The 13,290-nt window shown below is 40.7% G+C and overlaps 1 protein-coding gene across 1 annotated transcript in view; it reads right to left on the bottom strand.

Annotated features, from left to right (window-relative positions):
• Positions 1-934: 934 nt before the first annotated feature.
• The window catches only part of LOC122765570 (zinc finger protein GLIS1), a 49,389-nt gene continuing 37,033 nt past the window's right edge, over positions 935-13,290 (bottom strand). Inside the window, exons 5-9 of the mRNA XM_044019947.1 lie at positions 11,733-11,859; positions 10,020-10,176; positions 3,123-3,256; positions 2,660-2,758; positions 935-1,992 (exon numbers count right to left, since the gene is read on the bottom strand). Coding sequence (XP_043875882.1) covers positions 1,850-1,992; positions 2,660-2,758; positions 3,123-3,256; positions 10,020-10,176; positions 11,733-11,859 — 660 coding nt within the window. The 3' untranslated portion in view covers positions 935-1,849. The remainder of the gene's footprint in view (positions 1,993-2,659; positions 2,759-3,122; positions 3,257-10,019; positions 10,177-11,732; positions 11,860-13,290) is intronic.

The raw sequence follows: 13,290 nt of genomic DNA, 5'->3' as shown, positions 1-13,290 counted from the left end.
ATCTTTTGTCATCTGTCATCTGACAAACGAAAACAAATACAAACCATTTTTTTATTTAGATATAAAAGACAGGTGCATTTTGCATTTTTTTTATAAAGTCTATACACTGTTCAGGGGCAATAATAATAAGACGTCTCCAACATGCAACAAAATCAGTGTAAACATTTTCTGCTTGGTCATTTTTCTTAAGAGTTATGGGGGGTGGGGGGTGCAGAGGATCTACTGTAAACAATGCACGACTGTTTACTCGTGGTAAACAACGCACACCTCTCTCGACAAGTGTTAACACTGACAGACGCTGTACAGCAAAGATGTGCAGAAGCAACATAGAGACAATATAACATATGTAAAACCGACATGGAGACTGATTATGCTTCCGTGCTGATTGTTGTTACATCACAGATCATAACGTGTGTTTGTCTGCACCTCTCTGTACATTTTAGTGCAGTTCATCCACCGACTCGCTCTTTTAAACAGGCTGTGCGAGTCCTGTATATGCTATATGCAGTATGTACATTCATGTAGACACACGGGGGCAGCACTGCTACAGTTTCCACCTTCTACTACATGACCGACAGCAGTTGGAGTTTGCTGATTCACTCTTCAGTGCTGTGGAGGAGCTCACACGTTTCCTGACCGCAATAAAAGTAGCAGTAAAGATCAGCATTTTTGGGGAATATTTAAAACAAAGAAATAATCCACCAGTTACTGAGTTTTATAGTTAATGGTAATATGCTTACCTATGGACAAAGTCACATTTTAGAGTTTCCCATATTTAATTATACAGATATTTGAGAGTGGGGTCAATCATCTTGTCTAACTCTGCACTAAGAGTGAAAAATTGTTGACATACATTATACACATTACATAAATATCTAATTGTAAATATTTTTGACTGAATTTGTGATATGAGAGGGAATGGTCATTTTTTCATTAATATCTCATTTTCATTTAAATAACATATTTAATTGTGATATTTGTGCAAATCTGAGAGAGATATAGAGGTTTTCAGGTCTGTAGACTATGATGTGCATAAATCAGGACAATAATTAACCTAAAATGGTACATTGACACACTGTTTAGCCGCAGGAAATATATCGTGATTTTGATCAAATTTCAATAAATTGTTCAGCCCGAACCATTTCGGCCTGTGATAATTTAAGGGGCTTCTTACAAACCACTTTCACATAGTTGTTAGCAGCTTATGCACAAAGTATTATCCTCTTGGTTTCAAATGTTGTATGTTTTATATGAACAAATGTGACTAAAATTCAGGTAGATTAGAAGGATGTGTGAAGCAGAAAGACGTCAAAGTTGTTTTTTATCCTCTACTTAACCTTCACACACGTGTGTTGAGCCCAGATTATTATAGGGAGCTATTGTATTATAAGATCCCAGCTGACAGTGAGGCAAAATTAACCTCAACTACTGAGTTTAATATCAATGAGAACCTTCTTTTTTTTAAGAAAACACCAAAAACTACTACATGAGTCATGCAGCTCATTCTACCCAGATCACAAATGCTGTGGTCATCTCTGAAGCCAGTTATTTACATCTATAATTTGACCAGATTTCATCTTTGGCCATTTATGGTTTCCACTTTGCCCCCAGCATCTCATGTTTTTGTCCGTTTTTTTTTTGTTTGTGCCATTAAAATTCCCGTTATAAACAAGAACAATGCTGACATCGTCAGCTTTGAGTTCACAGCACGTTGTAGAGGTGATTGTCCGTCACACTTGCTGCACTCTGTGCCTGGAAAAACAAAGACATTCTGGGAAAACTGGAAAGCAAATAAGATTCTGGGAAAACAAAAATATTTGGGATTTTTGCATCTGGTTGTGTGCTGTGATCACGAGTCCAGGTAGATGGAGTAGATCTGATTGAGGCAGCGGTCGATGCCTCCTCCCTGGAAGAGAAAGCTATCGTCAGGGCAGGGAGACATGGCGTAACCGCCGCCCGCCTGGCCCTGCAGGTCCTGCAACATGTCGAACCCTGAAGAAAACAAAACAGAGTTGAATGTTTTTGTTTGACTGTCAGGGAAAGTGAGCCTGCAGTGATAACTACCTACCTACCTACCTACCTACCTATCTACCTACCTACCTGACCTCCTTATACAGTAAATACAATACAAACATACCCGGTTCCTTATTTTTATCTGCGTCCCAACCGACCTATCCACCTACCTGACTACCTTCCTACCAAGATACTTGACTACCTACATACATACATACTGACATATCTACACAACTACTTACATATACAAACATATATAGATGCTTACCTAGTTACTTAATTATCAATTATTACCTATCCACCTACCTTACTGCCAAGATACTTAACTACCCACATACCTAACTGACACAACTACCTGACTGCTGCCTAGCTACCAAATAACCTACCTACTTACCTAACTACCTACCTACCTCACTGATTATGTACCTACCAGCCTTCCTCTCTCCATACCAACTGTACATATATGCAACCGTATCTGCCCACTGACCTGAAACCTACCTACCAAGTTACTTACCTGCCTAACTACCTACCTACCTACCTGACTACTTCCCTGTCTAACTTTTTACTTGTCATCCATCCAGCACAGCTGTATGTTGTATGTTGTATGTGAAAAGTTTTAGTGAGGGGTTTTCAGATGTCTTTTTACCTGTAGAGTGAGAGGTGGACAAGTTAGTAAAGTAACTGCCAGGTTCAAAGCCTCCATCATTGAGTGGTTGAACCACCTTCCCTTCTTCGTACAGACAACCTTAAAGAACGGAACAAAAGGGATGTGATGAGTGCCAAGAACAACAGAAAAAAATGCATATGCGCTAATGAAGGTAACAGTGTTTTAACCTCTCATGTTCCTTTTGGCAGAAATGATGAAAAGCAAATCCTGGTTATGAATGTGGTTAGTAACTTAGGGCGAGGAAAATATTGTGGTTTTCCCTCAAAGTGTCGCAGCATTCTCTTAGTGAAGAGACACTGGAAAAACCTCATACCACCACAAACCTCCTCCTATTAATATTTATTATCATACGTATTCTGTGACAAAACACGTTCCACAATGCAATGAAGTTTTGTGGGAATGTCATTTTTGTGAGACAGACTGATCCTGATGTGGACAGTACCTTGTTGCTGTGACATCACTTGCTGTTGGTGGCTGTAGGTTTTCTGGTAACCATGCAGCCGGACGTCTACTCTCTCTGATGAAGAGCTCACTGGGCTGACGTCAGCGGCCATGAACGACGACGACGGCCTGTTCCTGTTGGCAACACAAAACCAGGAGAAACATTAACATGACTCGAGTTGTGAAAAAGTAATGAAGTTTCCTCGAGGACTGATAAATGACTGGCTCAGCCCAGCTGCATTTTTATAAGACAGCTTTCGCTTTTGTACTTTCAGCCAGTTGGCTTGAATTTCTTCTGAATTGTTTCAGGTTTCTGTCACAAAGAAATGTAGTTCACTATTAGTTCCATTAGATTAGTGGATTAGGATTAGATCAGTTCATCAACGGGGCAGCCGTGTCTCAGTGGTAGAGTGGCTTTGTCTTCCAAAGTGAATGTCGTTGGTTGGACAAGCTCGGCTAATGTATATGCTGATGTGTCCCCGAGCAAGACACTTAACCCCAAGTTCCTCCTGATGACTGCGCAGGCTCTGTGGTAGAACAATGGCTGAATGTAGATGTGGTTAACGAGTGGGTGAATGACAAAACTGCTATTTAAATGGGGACCATTTACCAACAGAAAAAACAGATTATAACATCTTAAAATGTAATAAAAAATTTAAAAAATGTAGTTTTACAGTAAGTCAGTCTTAATCAAAGCTTGAACAGATTAGATGCAGGGTCTACACTAAACTTTAACACAAACCTATAACCTATTCCAGCCAAGCGCAGGGGCGTTGCAACAGGGCACGCAATCGCCTGGGGCCCCTGAGCTGAGAGGGGGGTCCTGGAGCACGGCTAATTATATAAGTACACAGCAGCAACAATTTTTAGAACCCCCTTACATTTTTTTTATGATTGGCTAAGACTGCATTGACATCATGGTTGGAAACCCCACCTAACTAGATACTAATACAACCGGCTTGTCTTGCTTCAGAACCCCCAAGGTCTCTGGAAACGCCCCTGCCCATATTATTTCTCATTAAGTCCACGCAGATAACTATTAGCTGTCAGTGTGGCGGCAGCTGTTCTCACGCACAAGGATGCAAATACTTCAAATCACGTACAAACAGTACAGTTTAAAGAGTAGAGTAAGCGTTTCCAAGCGTTGGGGGTGGAGGTGGGGGTGGGGGTAATGAAGGCAGGCTCTGCGCGCGGCTGTGTCCATTGCTACGCTGCAAGAATGTGCTGACTGTGCACAAACACTGTGACTCAACATGGAAAATGAATGAGTCAGTGGAGCCAAGTCGACGAGAAGAAAGGAAGGCGGTCAGATCTCTCTCCAAGGAGATATGCAGCTGAAAAACCCCCAGTATGGTATTCAAGCCCCCTCTGTCCTCCCTTCATCAAAGAGCTCGCTCTCATTTCATATGGCCTGAGAGTTCTCCTGGATGATGTACTGATGCATATTGGTCCCCAGGGAGCCAAATGGCCTTGGTTTTCTGCTGGAAGAGTTTTAGTGGGCTTCATAAACAAGCCAAGCCTTGTCAGAGATACCGATGGCTGCTGGCCCAAGAGCTTTCTGCATATGCATCTGACCAGCGAGGAAAAAAAGGAAAATGATTGGAGATTTCTTTACGTATCTATCATTTGTCATCTGTGGGTCTCTTTATTACCCATTTCCCATGTCAAATGCTATTACGTTTAATTTAACACTCTGTGCTTTCAGTGGAGACATACAATAAAAGCCAAAATTAATCAGAGGACCTTTTTTGAAACCCAAGCTGATATAAGTTACAGATGGCTGCGGCTTCCCAGTGTAATAAAATCCAGGCTTTGTATAGAATTATGTAAACAAGTGGGCTTTGATATAGTACGACTGTTGAAATGAATGTGCAGCGATGACGTCGCGGCCCAAGAATTCGACACTTCTCTGGATTCCGCCCCACACCAGCAGGCCCCCGAACCAGCAGTGCTGACCTTATATATAAACAACCAGCTGTTATACGGCTTACATTCTTGCAATGCTGCAACAACATAGCTGGGATGTCTGCGTCGTGGTGTGTGCGTGGTCCTGATGGGTCCACCCGTCACTTCTATTGTGGCCCGCGTGCCCAAACGTTTGTCAGACGCACGCGCTTCACAAAGAGCCCGTGCCCCCGCAGGAGCAGCTGTCAGCGCAACCTCAGGAAATTGTCTCTGTGATCACACTTTATCAGCTAAAGCCCCACATCACTCACTTTGGGGTTTTTTTTCCCCTCCTGCTGACTAACTACATCCAGCTGCTCTCCTTAGGAGGAATGAAAGGAATCCAGCATAGGGAATTTAAGATCTTGTGTTTATGTGCACTTTATAGTGCCTTAATCCATAACTGCTTTGTAATAGCAACATACTCGGGTCTGGATCACATGAGGGGGATGAGTAGGCTAACCTGAAGTGCCAGGTTGTGCATGCAAAACTTTTAGAGCAGATGAACAGCTGCTGACTATTCATGTAGCAGAGTTTTCCTGGATCTGAGAGGATTGAATGTATGTAACACAGATTTAACCCTTAGAACACAGAGCATTTAGGCTGCTTTTAACATTTAGGAGGCTATAAGAATGTGCAATTTAGAGTGTCTTATAGCACAATCTAGGCCAGCTGATTAAACGATTGTTTTTCTTTCATTTTCACTGAATTTGAAATTTTTATGAACAAAAATAAAATATAAAATCGTCTATTTTGTAACTTCTGCACAATTATTGCTACTGCTCCTGTATAATATATGATGTACGTCCATATAAGGAGTTGTGTATTGTTCCCACAGGGGGGAACATGCGGCACGGATCTGTGCCATGTGAGCTCTAAGGGTTAACATCATCTGAGGCTCGAAACCACTTATTTTCTCATTGCTCTTAGTGAAGCTGGAGTGCATTATATTTCACGTTAGAGCTCCAGTAAAAACAAAAAAATGTGTAGAAATGTCAAACCTTTCAGTTAAACCAGCTATTTGGATCCAGTGTCTGCCCGAGCTTCTGCAAAGAAAACCTAATTACTTCTCCTTCCTTTAAATTGTATAATAGGGTTTCTGTGGGAGTAATCCTGGTTACAGCGCCTGTATCTGATGGACACGTCCCTCCAGAAAAGCTGATCCAGTTCTTCGCTCGTGGACCGCAAGACACACAAACACAGCACATCACAAACGCCCGCTGATGGACAGGCTCCGGCACGGGACTCTGAAGCCCTCCAGTAATAAATAATTAAAAGAAGTCAACATGGCTCATCGCAGCCAGAGTAAACACGCGTGTGGCTATGAGGTCAGTGCTCGGAGTCGACTGTGCTGTGAAGCGACGATAATTTACTTTCAGATGTTTAACGTCTCGCTAAGTCATTTGAGGGAAAAACAAGTGCTCGTCTGGTATTGGCTTTGGCAGGCTGTCGTGATCTGTGGGCACCAGTGGGATTCGCTGACATCCTCACTCTCTGTAAAGAGACGTCAATGGACAGATTGTGCATCGTTTCGTGGCGGCTCTGGCTGGAAGCTCTGAAGGGATGGAAGAGTCTCACAAAGACAGGAAAACTCTATCACTTCTTTTCATGTACTTAAACATGGTTTTAAAGTAATAAACTAGATTTACTCACATTACTGTAATTGAGTAGGTTTTTGTGTACTTTTTAAATTTTGCTTTTACTTGAGTACGTTTAAGTACTTCACTATGTTTTAAATCATCAAAAAAAAAAAAAGGTTGGCCTGAATTAAAAAATAAATAAATTCATGCACCGGAAACTTTGACAGTGAACGATGAGGACAGGTGAATGAATGATAAGGACAGGTGAATGAATGACGAGGACAGGTGAATGACAAGGAGAGGTGGAGGATGAGGACAGGTGAACGATGAGGACAGGTGAATGAATGACGAGGACAGGTGAATGATGAGGACAGCTGAATGAATAATGAGGACAGGTGAATGATGAGGACAGGTGAATGAATGAAGGACAGGTGAATGATGAGGACAGGTGAATGATGAGGACAGGTGAATGATAAGGACAGGTGAATGAATGATAAGGACAGGTAAATGATGAGGACAGGTGAATGAATAATGAGGACAGGTGAATGATGAGCACAGGTGAATGAATGATAATGACAGGTAAATGATGAGGACAGGTGAATGAATGATAAGGACAGGTAAATGATGAGCACAGGTGAATTGGCGCTAATTGAGTTAGAGAGTGAGTTAGAAAGTTAAAGCATTTGTGACCTTTGACCCATGTTGACTGATACATTATGTGTTTACATATTTTATTTTGTCAATTCAATTCAATTGAACAACTTTATTTTCCCCACAGGGCAATTCATTTTGCAGCATTTAGCATTTGCGTCAGCATTTACTTTGTAAAGGTTTGTCTTTAATTAAAAACAATTCATGAGAGATTTGTGTTCCCTTGTCCTTTTTGCATGACACAAGAAAGAACCCCAACCTTGTTAAAAAAAAGTAAGTACATTTTAAACAAGCTACTTTTTACCTTTAACTTTAACTTCCAACCTAAACAGAAACCTCAGCACACACTGGGTTAACCCTGCTGCAGGTGATAGAAGTCAAGCATCTTTGTGCGTTTGCATGATTTATTTTTCAAAATATAAAGTACAATACTTTCAAAGCTATCCACTGTGTTCTATTCACTACACGATTATAATACAATCCAGTTTTATGACTGACATTGTATCTTAGCCATTGTCCAATAAATGTCCTTACAGACACTAAATACATTATGTTTGGATGGACTTGTTGGGTTTAAGCCTTTTTAGATAATGAATTTAAAAAAAAAAAAAGATCTTCCCATCATCACAGCAAACTTTCATTTATATATTTTCATTTATCTTCTCAGTGCAGATGGATGTCTGCTTTGCATTTATTTAAAACATATTACATTTTAAATTAGGTATATCTACGACATATTTAAACTCTAGATTCAAACCAAAGGGCGAAACAACTTGAAGTGATTTTCTGTGCTCTGAACTGCAAAAACCACAAATGTGACAGAGCACATAAAATATGTCAGGGTTGAAATAAAGGTAGTATAATGTCGTAATCTAACTTTCTTTAAGAGTAACATCACAAAGGTTTGATATCTAGATTTCTTCAATCTTCACTCAAGAGCAAAAACCTGGCTTAAATTATCGATATTTATCAGATTCATTATTCATAACTTCTTTGGGCCACATTGCCCAGCCTGACCAGGGAGCTCACATAAATCATATATCTACAGTAATTACAACATGTGCAAAAAAACCTTCATCCTTTCATTCATTTTTGTTCATAGAGAAAAAAAAACATACTTCTCATCACCTCTGCCAAGAACCTTAAGCCCATTTGAAAAAGACTTTTCTACTGAAAACATTAGAATTACACAAGAAAATATGTGCATTATATGTGAAGACTTTATTGTATATCATTTATTTTTTCGACCACAAAAATGTGATTTTGGCCCTTATCAGTTTTACTGTTATTGGGGAAACTAACTGCCTTTGTTGTTCCTGTTGAGTCTATAAAAACTTTGTTTATAGGCAAGTCTTCAACAACGACCAATGATTTGAGGCCATATTGTCCACAAACTGTTGCCCTGGAGGCTCTCAGCACAATCTTTTTAGTCTCACTTCTACTTTTATACTTGGCAGACAAAATTTGTCTCAGTTTACAGTACACATAAGTTCTATGGCCTCCAACTACCCAATCAGAACGACCACAAAGCCATAACTCCATCTCTGGTGATAATGTTTCTGGTTTATTGAAGAATGCTTAAGCTCACATCTCCCTCTGCCTGTTTCTGGCCGCGTGATTCCCAGACGTGAGAGGTGAAAGTGAAATCTTCACACACTCACTAAAGTGTAGCGTTGGGTACTTGAAACACGAGTTTGAGGTCTTGAAAAAAAAAGCTTCACCATGTGCCAGTGCTGTCAAATTAAATATTTATATTTATTTTTTGTTGTTTTTGACATGAACACCTGAAAAAGGCATTGTTTTACAAACAGACATCATGTGCCAAGAGGAGCAGAATACTGTGGTTACTTTCCTCTATTTTTATCTTTAGGAGAAAATAGCTCCCAATGAAAACTGCCAAAAGCAAACAAAATCCCATTCAGCTCCTTTGTATTGGGTTGGCAGCAGAAATCCCAGCAGCCGATAAGTCAAAATCTTGCCAAATACCACAAGGGGTAAACGGGTTTGTTCATTAAGTATCATGAAAGGAATCTGCTTTCCAAGAAATAAAAAGCAATATTCTTTTTTCTTTTAAGCAAAAACACTAAGAAAATAAACAAAAATTCTGAAAAAAATCTGAATTAGTTTTCCAGATTTATTGTTTAACAGCTGTAGCACTTGATTTGAAAAGTAATTTTTCATATTGTGAAGCTCCAAACCAGTGGGAAATAAATTAAAATGTGGGAAAGTACGCATGGAAAACCTCTCTTCTGTAAAGAAACTACTGTTGGGCTGCCTGTGAGCACAGAACTTAGCAGTTGCCAGGAGTAAAAATGTGTGTAGCTGCACTTCAAAGATGAAGATTCTCACAGTCTTAATCAACTTTGAATTAATAATACATTTTGAATCGACTTTTTGGATGTAGAACCTCTTCTGGTCTATGGCATGGGTCGTACTTTGTCGCTTTGCATTTCCCCCCATAAGAGGGTCACACATACGTATTCACATTGTATTCTAGTAAAATGTATCCTTGTATTCGTTGGTGCTGAGGTGTACAAGTGTGGGCACCAGTGCACCTCATCACATTGCAAGGGCATGTGGACTCAAACTGTCTGGTTGCTCTTCAACGTCCACTTGGACCTCAGTGGAAACGGGTGGATGGTGAAATTGACATCACAAGGACCGTAGCGGACCTCCTGTGGACATGCATATACGGAAAATATGAAACTGGGCCGTGTACTCACCCCTCTCTCAAGCTCCCTGGGCTTGTTAACGAAGATATCGGGCTGTTAGCGTCAAAGTTTCCCTCGAGGCCTTGATACCTGGAGCAGGTGTCCGTGGATGGAGGAAGGAACTCTGGGTTGGCCCTGTTGTGGACCGTGCTGCTGTTTGAGTAAACTCCTGAAAAAGAAAGAGATTTTTAAGGATTATCTCAGTAAAAAAATAAAATAAAAATCTCTGCACCAACACAAAAAAGTACATACTGTACATCCACCACAACCTGACTTTCAACTGCAGCACTTATACAGTATTTATGCTCAAGTACTGTAATTTAGCACGGTACTACTTTTATTTATGAACATATCGCCGACCAAGACAGCGCCAGACCATGGGGGGTATGGATCTTACAAAATGTCATCGGGGTTTTGAATGATGTTTGGAAACAGTTTAAATCCTGATTTATACTTTGTCGCTCAACACTTTTGATAACATTTTTTATGTTCTGAAAGAGGTTTCAGTCTCAGTGTAACCATAAACCTGCTCTTTCAGTGGTCAGTTTACATCATAGTGTCTTTTTTATTGTGTGTGTGTGGGTTTTCTCCGTGTTCTCCGGTTTCCTCCCACAGTCCAAAAACATGCAGATTTGGGGATTAGGTAAATGGACGCTGTAAATTGACCCCAGATGAGAGTGTACAGTATGGTTATTTGTCTCTATGTGGATCTGTGATGAACTGCGACCCCGCCTTTCGCTCAATGTCAGCTGGGATTGGCACCAGTGTCCACTATGACCCTCATGTGGAGGATAAAGCGGTAGAAGATGGATGGATGGATGAATGTGCTACTTTTCCTTCCTTTTGATAACAGATCCCATCCAATCCAATTTTATTTATAAATGACAAGTATATGGGAGCAAAGCTCTATTTCTCTGCTTTCCGGTATCTATCCATCTTCTACTGCTTTATAAAATATGCATGGTAAACCCTCGGTGGTGACTGTTTGGTACTCAAGTCAACTGTAGTGCATTTAAGGTTTTAACACATCAGCAGGCCCTTCAACAGTATTGGCTTTGACTTAGCGTTTAAGTACAATTGACGACGACAGAATTTGTCACCGTACATCCAACGTACATAAAGTAATGTACACAAATATCGTTTCAGGTTTTAGCTCAGGGTCATTTCTGATAAGGACAAAGTCCTCCAGGGATATTTTCAAAATTAAACACTAACATGCTTGTTTCACCCTGGATAAACATAGCTCGTAGTGTGCCGTTTGAGGCTTTTCCCTCAAAGTCTACTGGGTGCAACTGCAAGTAGTCTGAAGTAATAGACATGGACAGCTCTCTCCTGACGTTTGCCAACTGAGCCTCGATGTACCTGACAGTTTCTTGATACCAGTTCAGCCATTGAAAGGGAAAGAAAAAGAGCTTGGCTGGAAAAGGGGTTTGGAGAAGCCGAAGGACGAGCGGGGAGAGGGCCAGCCTGCCCGCAGTCACTGCCCAGTAATTGGACAAGGTAAACATGGGCATGATGAGGTATCATCGAAGGAATGGGAGAGGAGGGAGGAGAGGAAAAGGAGAAAATGAGGCTATGGGAGAAAATTAAAGCAACAGCTTAACCAGTCCAGGTGTTTTGGCAAATACACTTTCATTTGTTACTCTTTTCCACAGAGGTGCTGGAGACTATGGGTAGGGTTCGATTAGCTTCTTTTTTTTTTGCTACTGTTTCATCCACGCGTACCTGTGAACTCGTCTAATCCTGGTAAAGTCGAGCTGCTTCCACGGTGGGAAGAGGCAGAGTTGTGGAGATGCTGCCTCGCCAGACAGTCACTCAAAATGTCCGATTCTAGCATCGTGTGCACTTGAACCTGTCAAAGAGACGGAATAGAGATGCATGGTCACAGACACAGCTGAACACAACAGTAAGTCATGTGTTTACATATGGGAAGCTCATTTCAGGCCAAAGTATTTATACATACATTCTGCAAACAAACAACTAAAACACTGAAACACGACAATTACATTACATTATTTACAGTGTATATGTACAAATGGTGTATATCGCCGAGCAAATAACACTCAGCGACCAGATATTTGTCTACAGACTTCCCTCGCAAAATCCACCCAGGAGTGAGGCAGAAAAGACTCCGCCTTTCAGACAGTTTGTCCAGTCATCATGAAGAAGCCCAGTGTCCACTGCTCCACTGACTTCCAAAGCTGAACACTTTTGCCACATTTGTCCACAATCACCGTCGGGAACATGTGGTTTAAATGCGGCGGCTGCTACGGGAATACGAAAATCACGTAAGACGATCCGTCATCTGCTGCGAGAAACAGCTGACTCTGGATGAACTCGTGATGACACGTTCTAATCACGTTCTAGCACAAGTTTGGTATTGAAATGTTGTTTTGTCATTTGTGTGTATACAGCGGCAGCACAGGGACAGGCATTAATCCCGGCCAGCTGCTTTAAGACTGGGTTTTCTGAGCAGTATAAAATTCACTATTTTCACTGGCACTTCTTTATGTGGTCAATCATACTCCAACCTGTTTGTGAATTCATTTGACAACGGTTTGCACGTATCAGACATTTGTTAACATTTAGAAGTCAGGCACCGCAGCTTTAAACTGTATGTATGCGATTTAAATGTTAAATTGCTTGTATTCTTCATGCTTTTGTTTATCGTAACTGTTTTAACTGTATTTTATGACTCCTCACTGTGCCCTTGAATTGCCCCCTGGGGACAAATAAAGCTTTCATAATTTAATTGAATTGAAAATAATTATTTTAAAGCTGAAGCCTCAATGTTTTCCAATCTTTTTTTTTTAGTTGGCCAAACTTCCATGAGCTATTTTTTAAGAGTATTCCCCTCTGCTTTGATTGCATACAGTAGATCGATTGAAAACAGAATGAGTTTCCTGCAGGCAGTTTTTCTACTGTTCCTTTAAAAAAAAGGCGGGGGGGGGGAGGATGACGCTTGCACCAGATGTCTGGTTCTTGTTTTGTCCTGTGAATCAGCTTCTTGAAGTACAAAACCCCAAAATCTTGTTAGGCAATCTTATTTCAAAATGTTCAAACAAAGACAATTTACTTTATTATCCGGCGTTAACAGAGCATCCCCCAGGACTTTCCAAAACAATTTATCGAAAAAGCTCTGGGACTCAGAAGAAGCTTGTGAAGGACACCCAAGAACCACAAAATAGTTATGAATAATCAGCAAAAAATGTTTATCCAAACCAGTGTTTATGCGCATACAAAACATCAATAGCTGTGACACATCAGCCCAAAGAAATGTATA

Source organism: Solea senegalensis, linkage group LG1 (assembly GCF_019176455.1).
Source record: "Solea senegalensis isolate Sse05_10M linkage group LG1, IFAPA_SoseM_1, whole genome shotgun sequence".
NCBI classification, from domain to species: domain Eukaryota; kingdom Metazoa; phylum Chordata; class Actinopteri; order Pleuronectiformes; family Soleidae; genus Solea; species Solea senegalensis.
The sequence above is the reverse complement of the archived record's forward strand: the minus strand, read 5'-3'. Positions and strand labels throughout refer to the sequence as shown.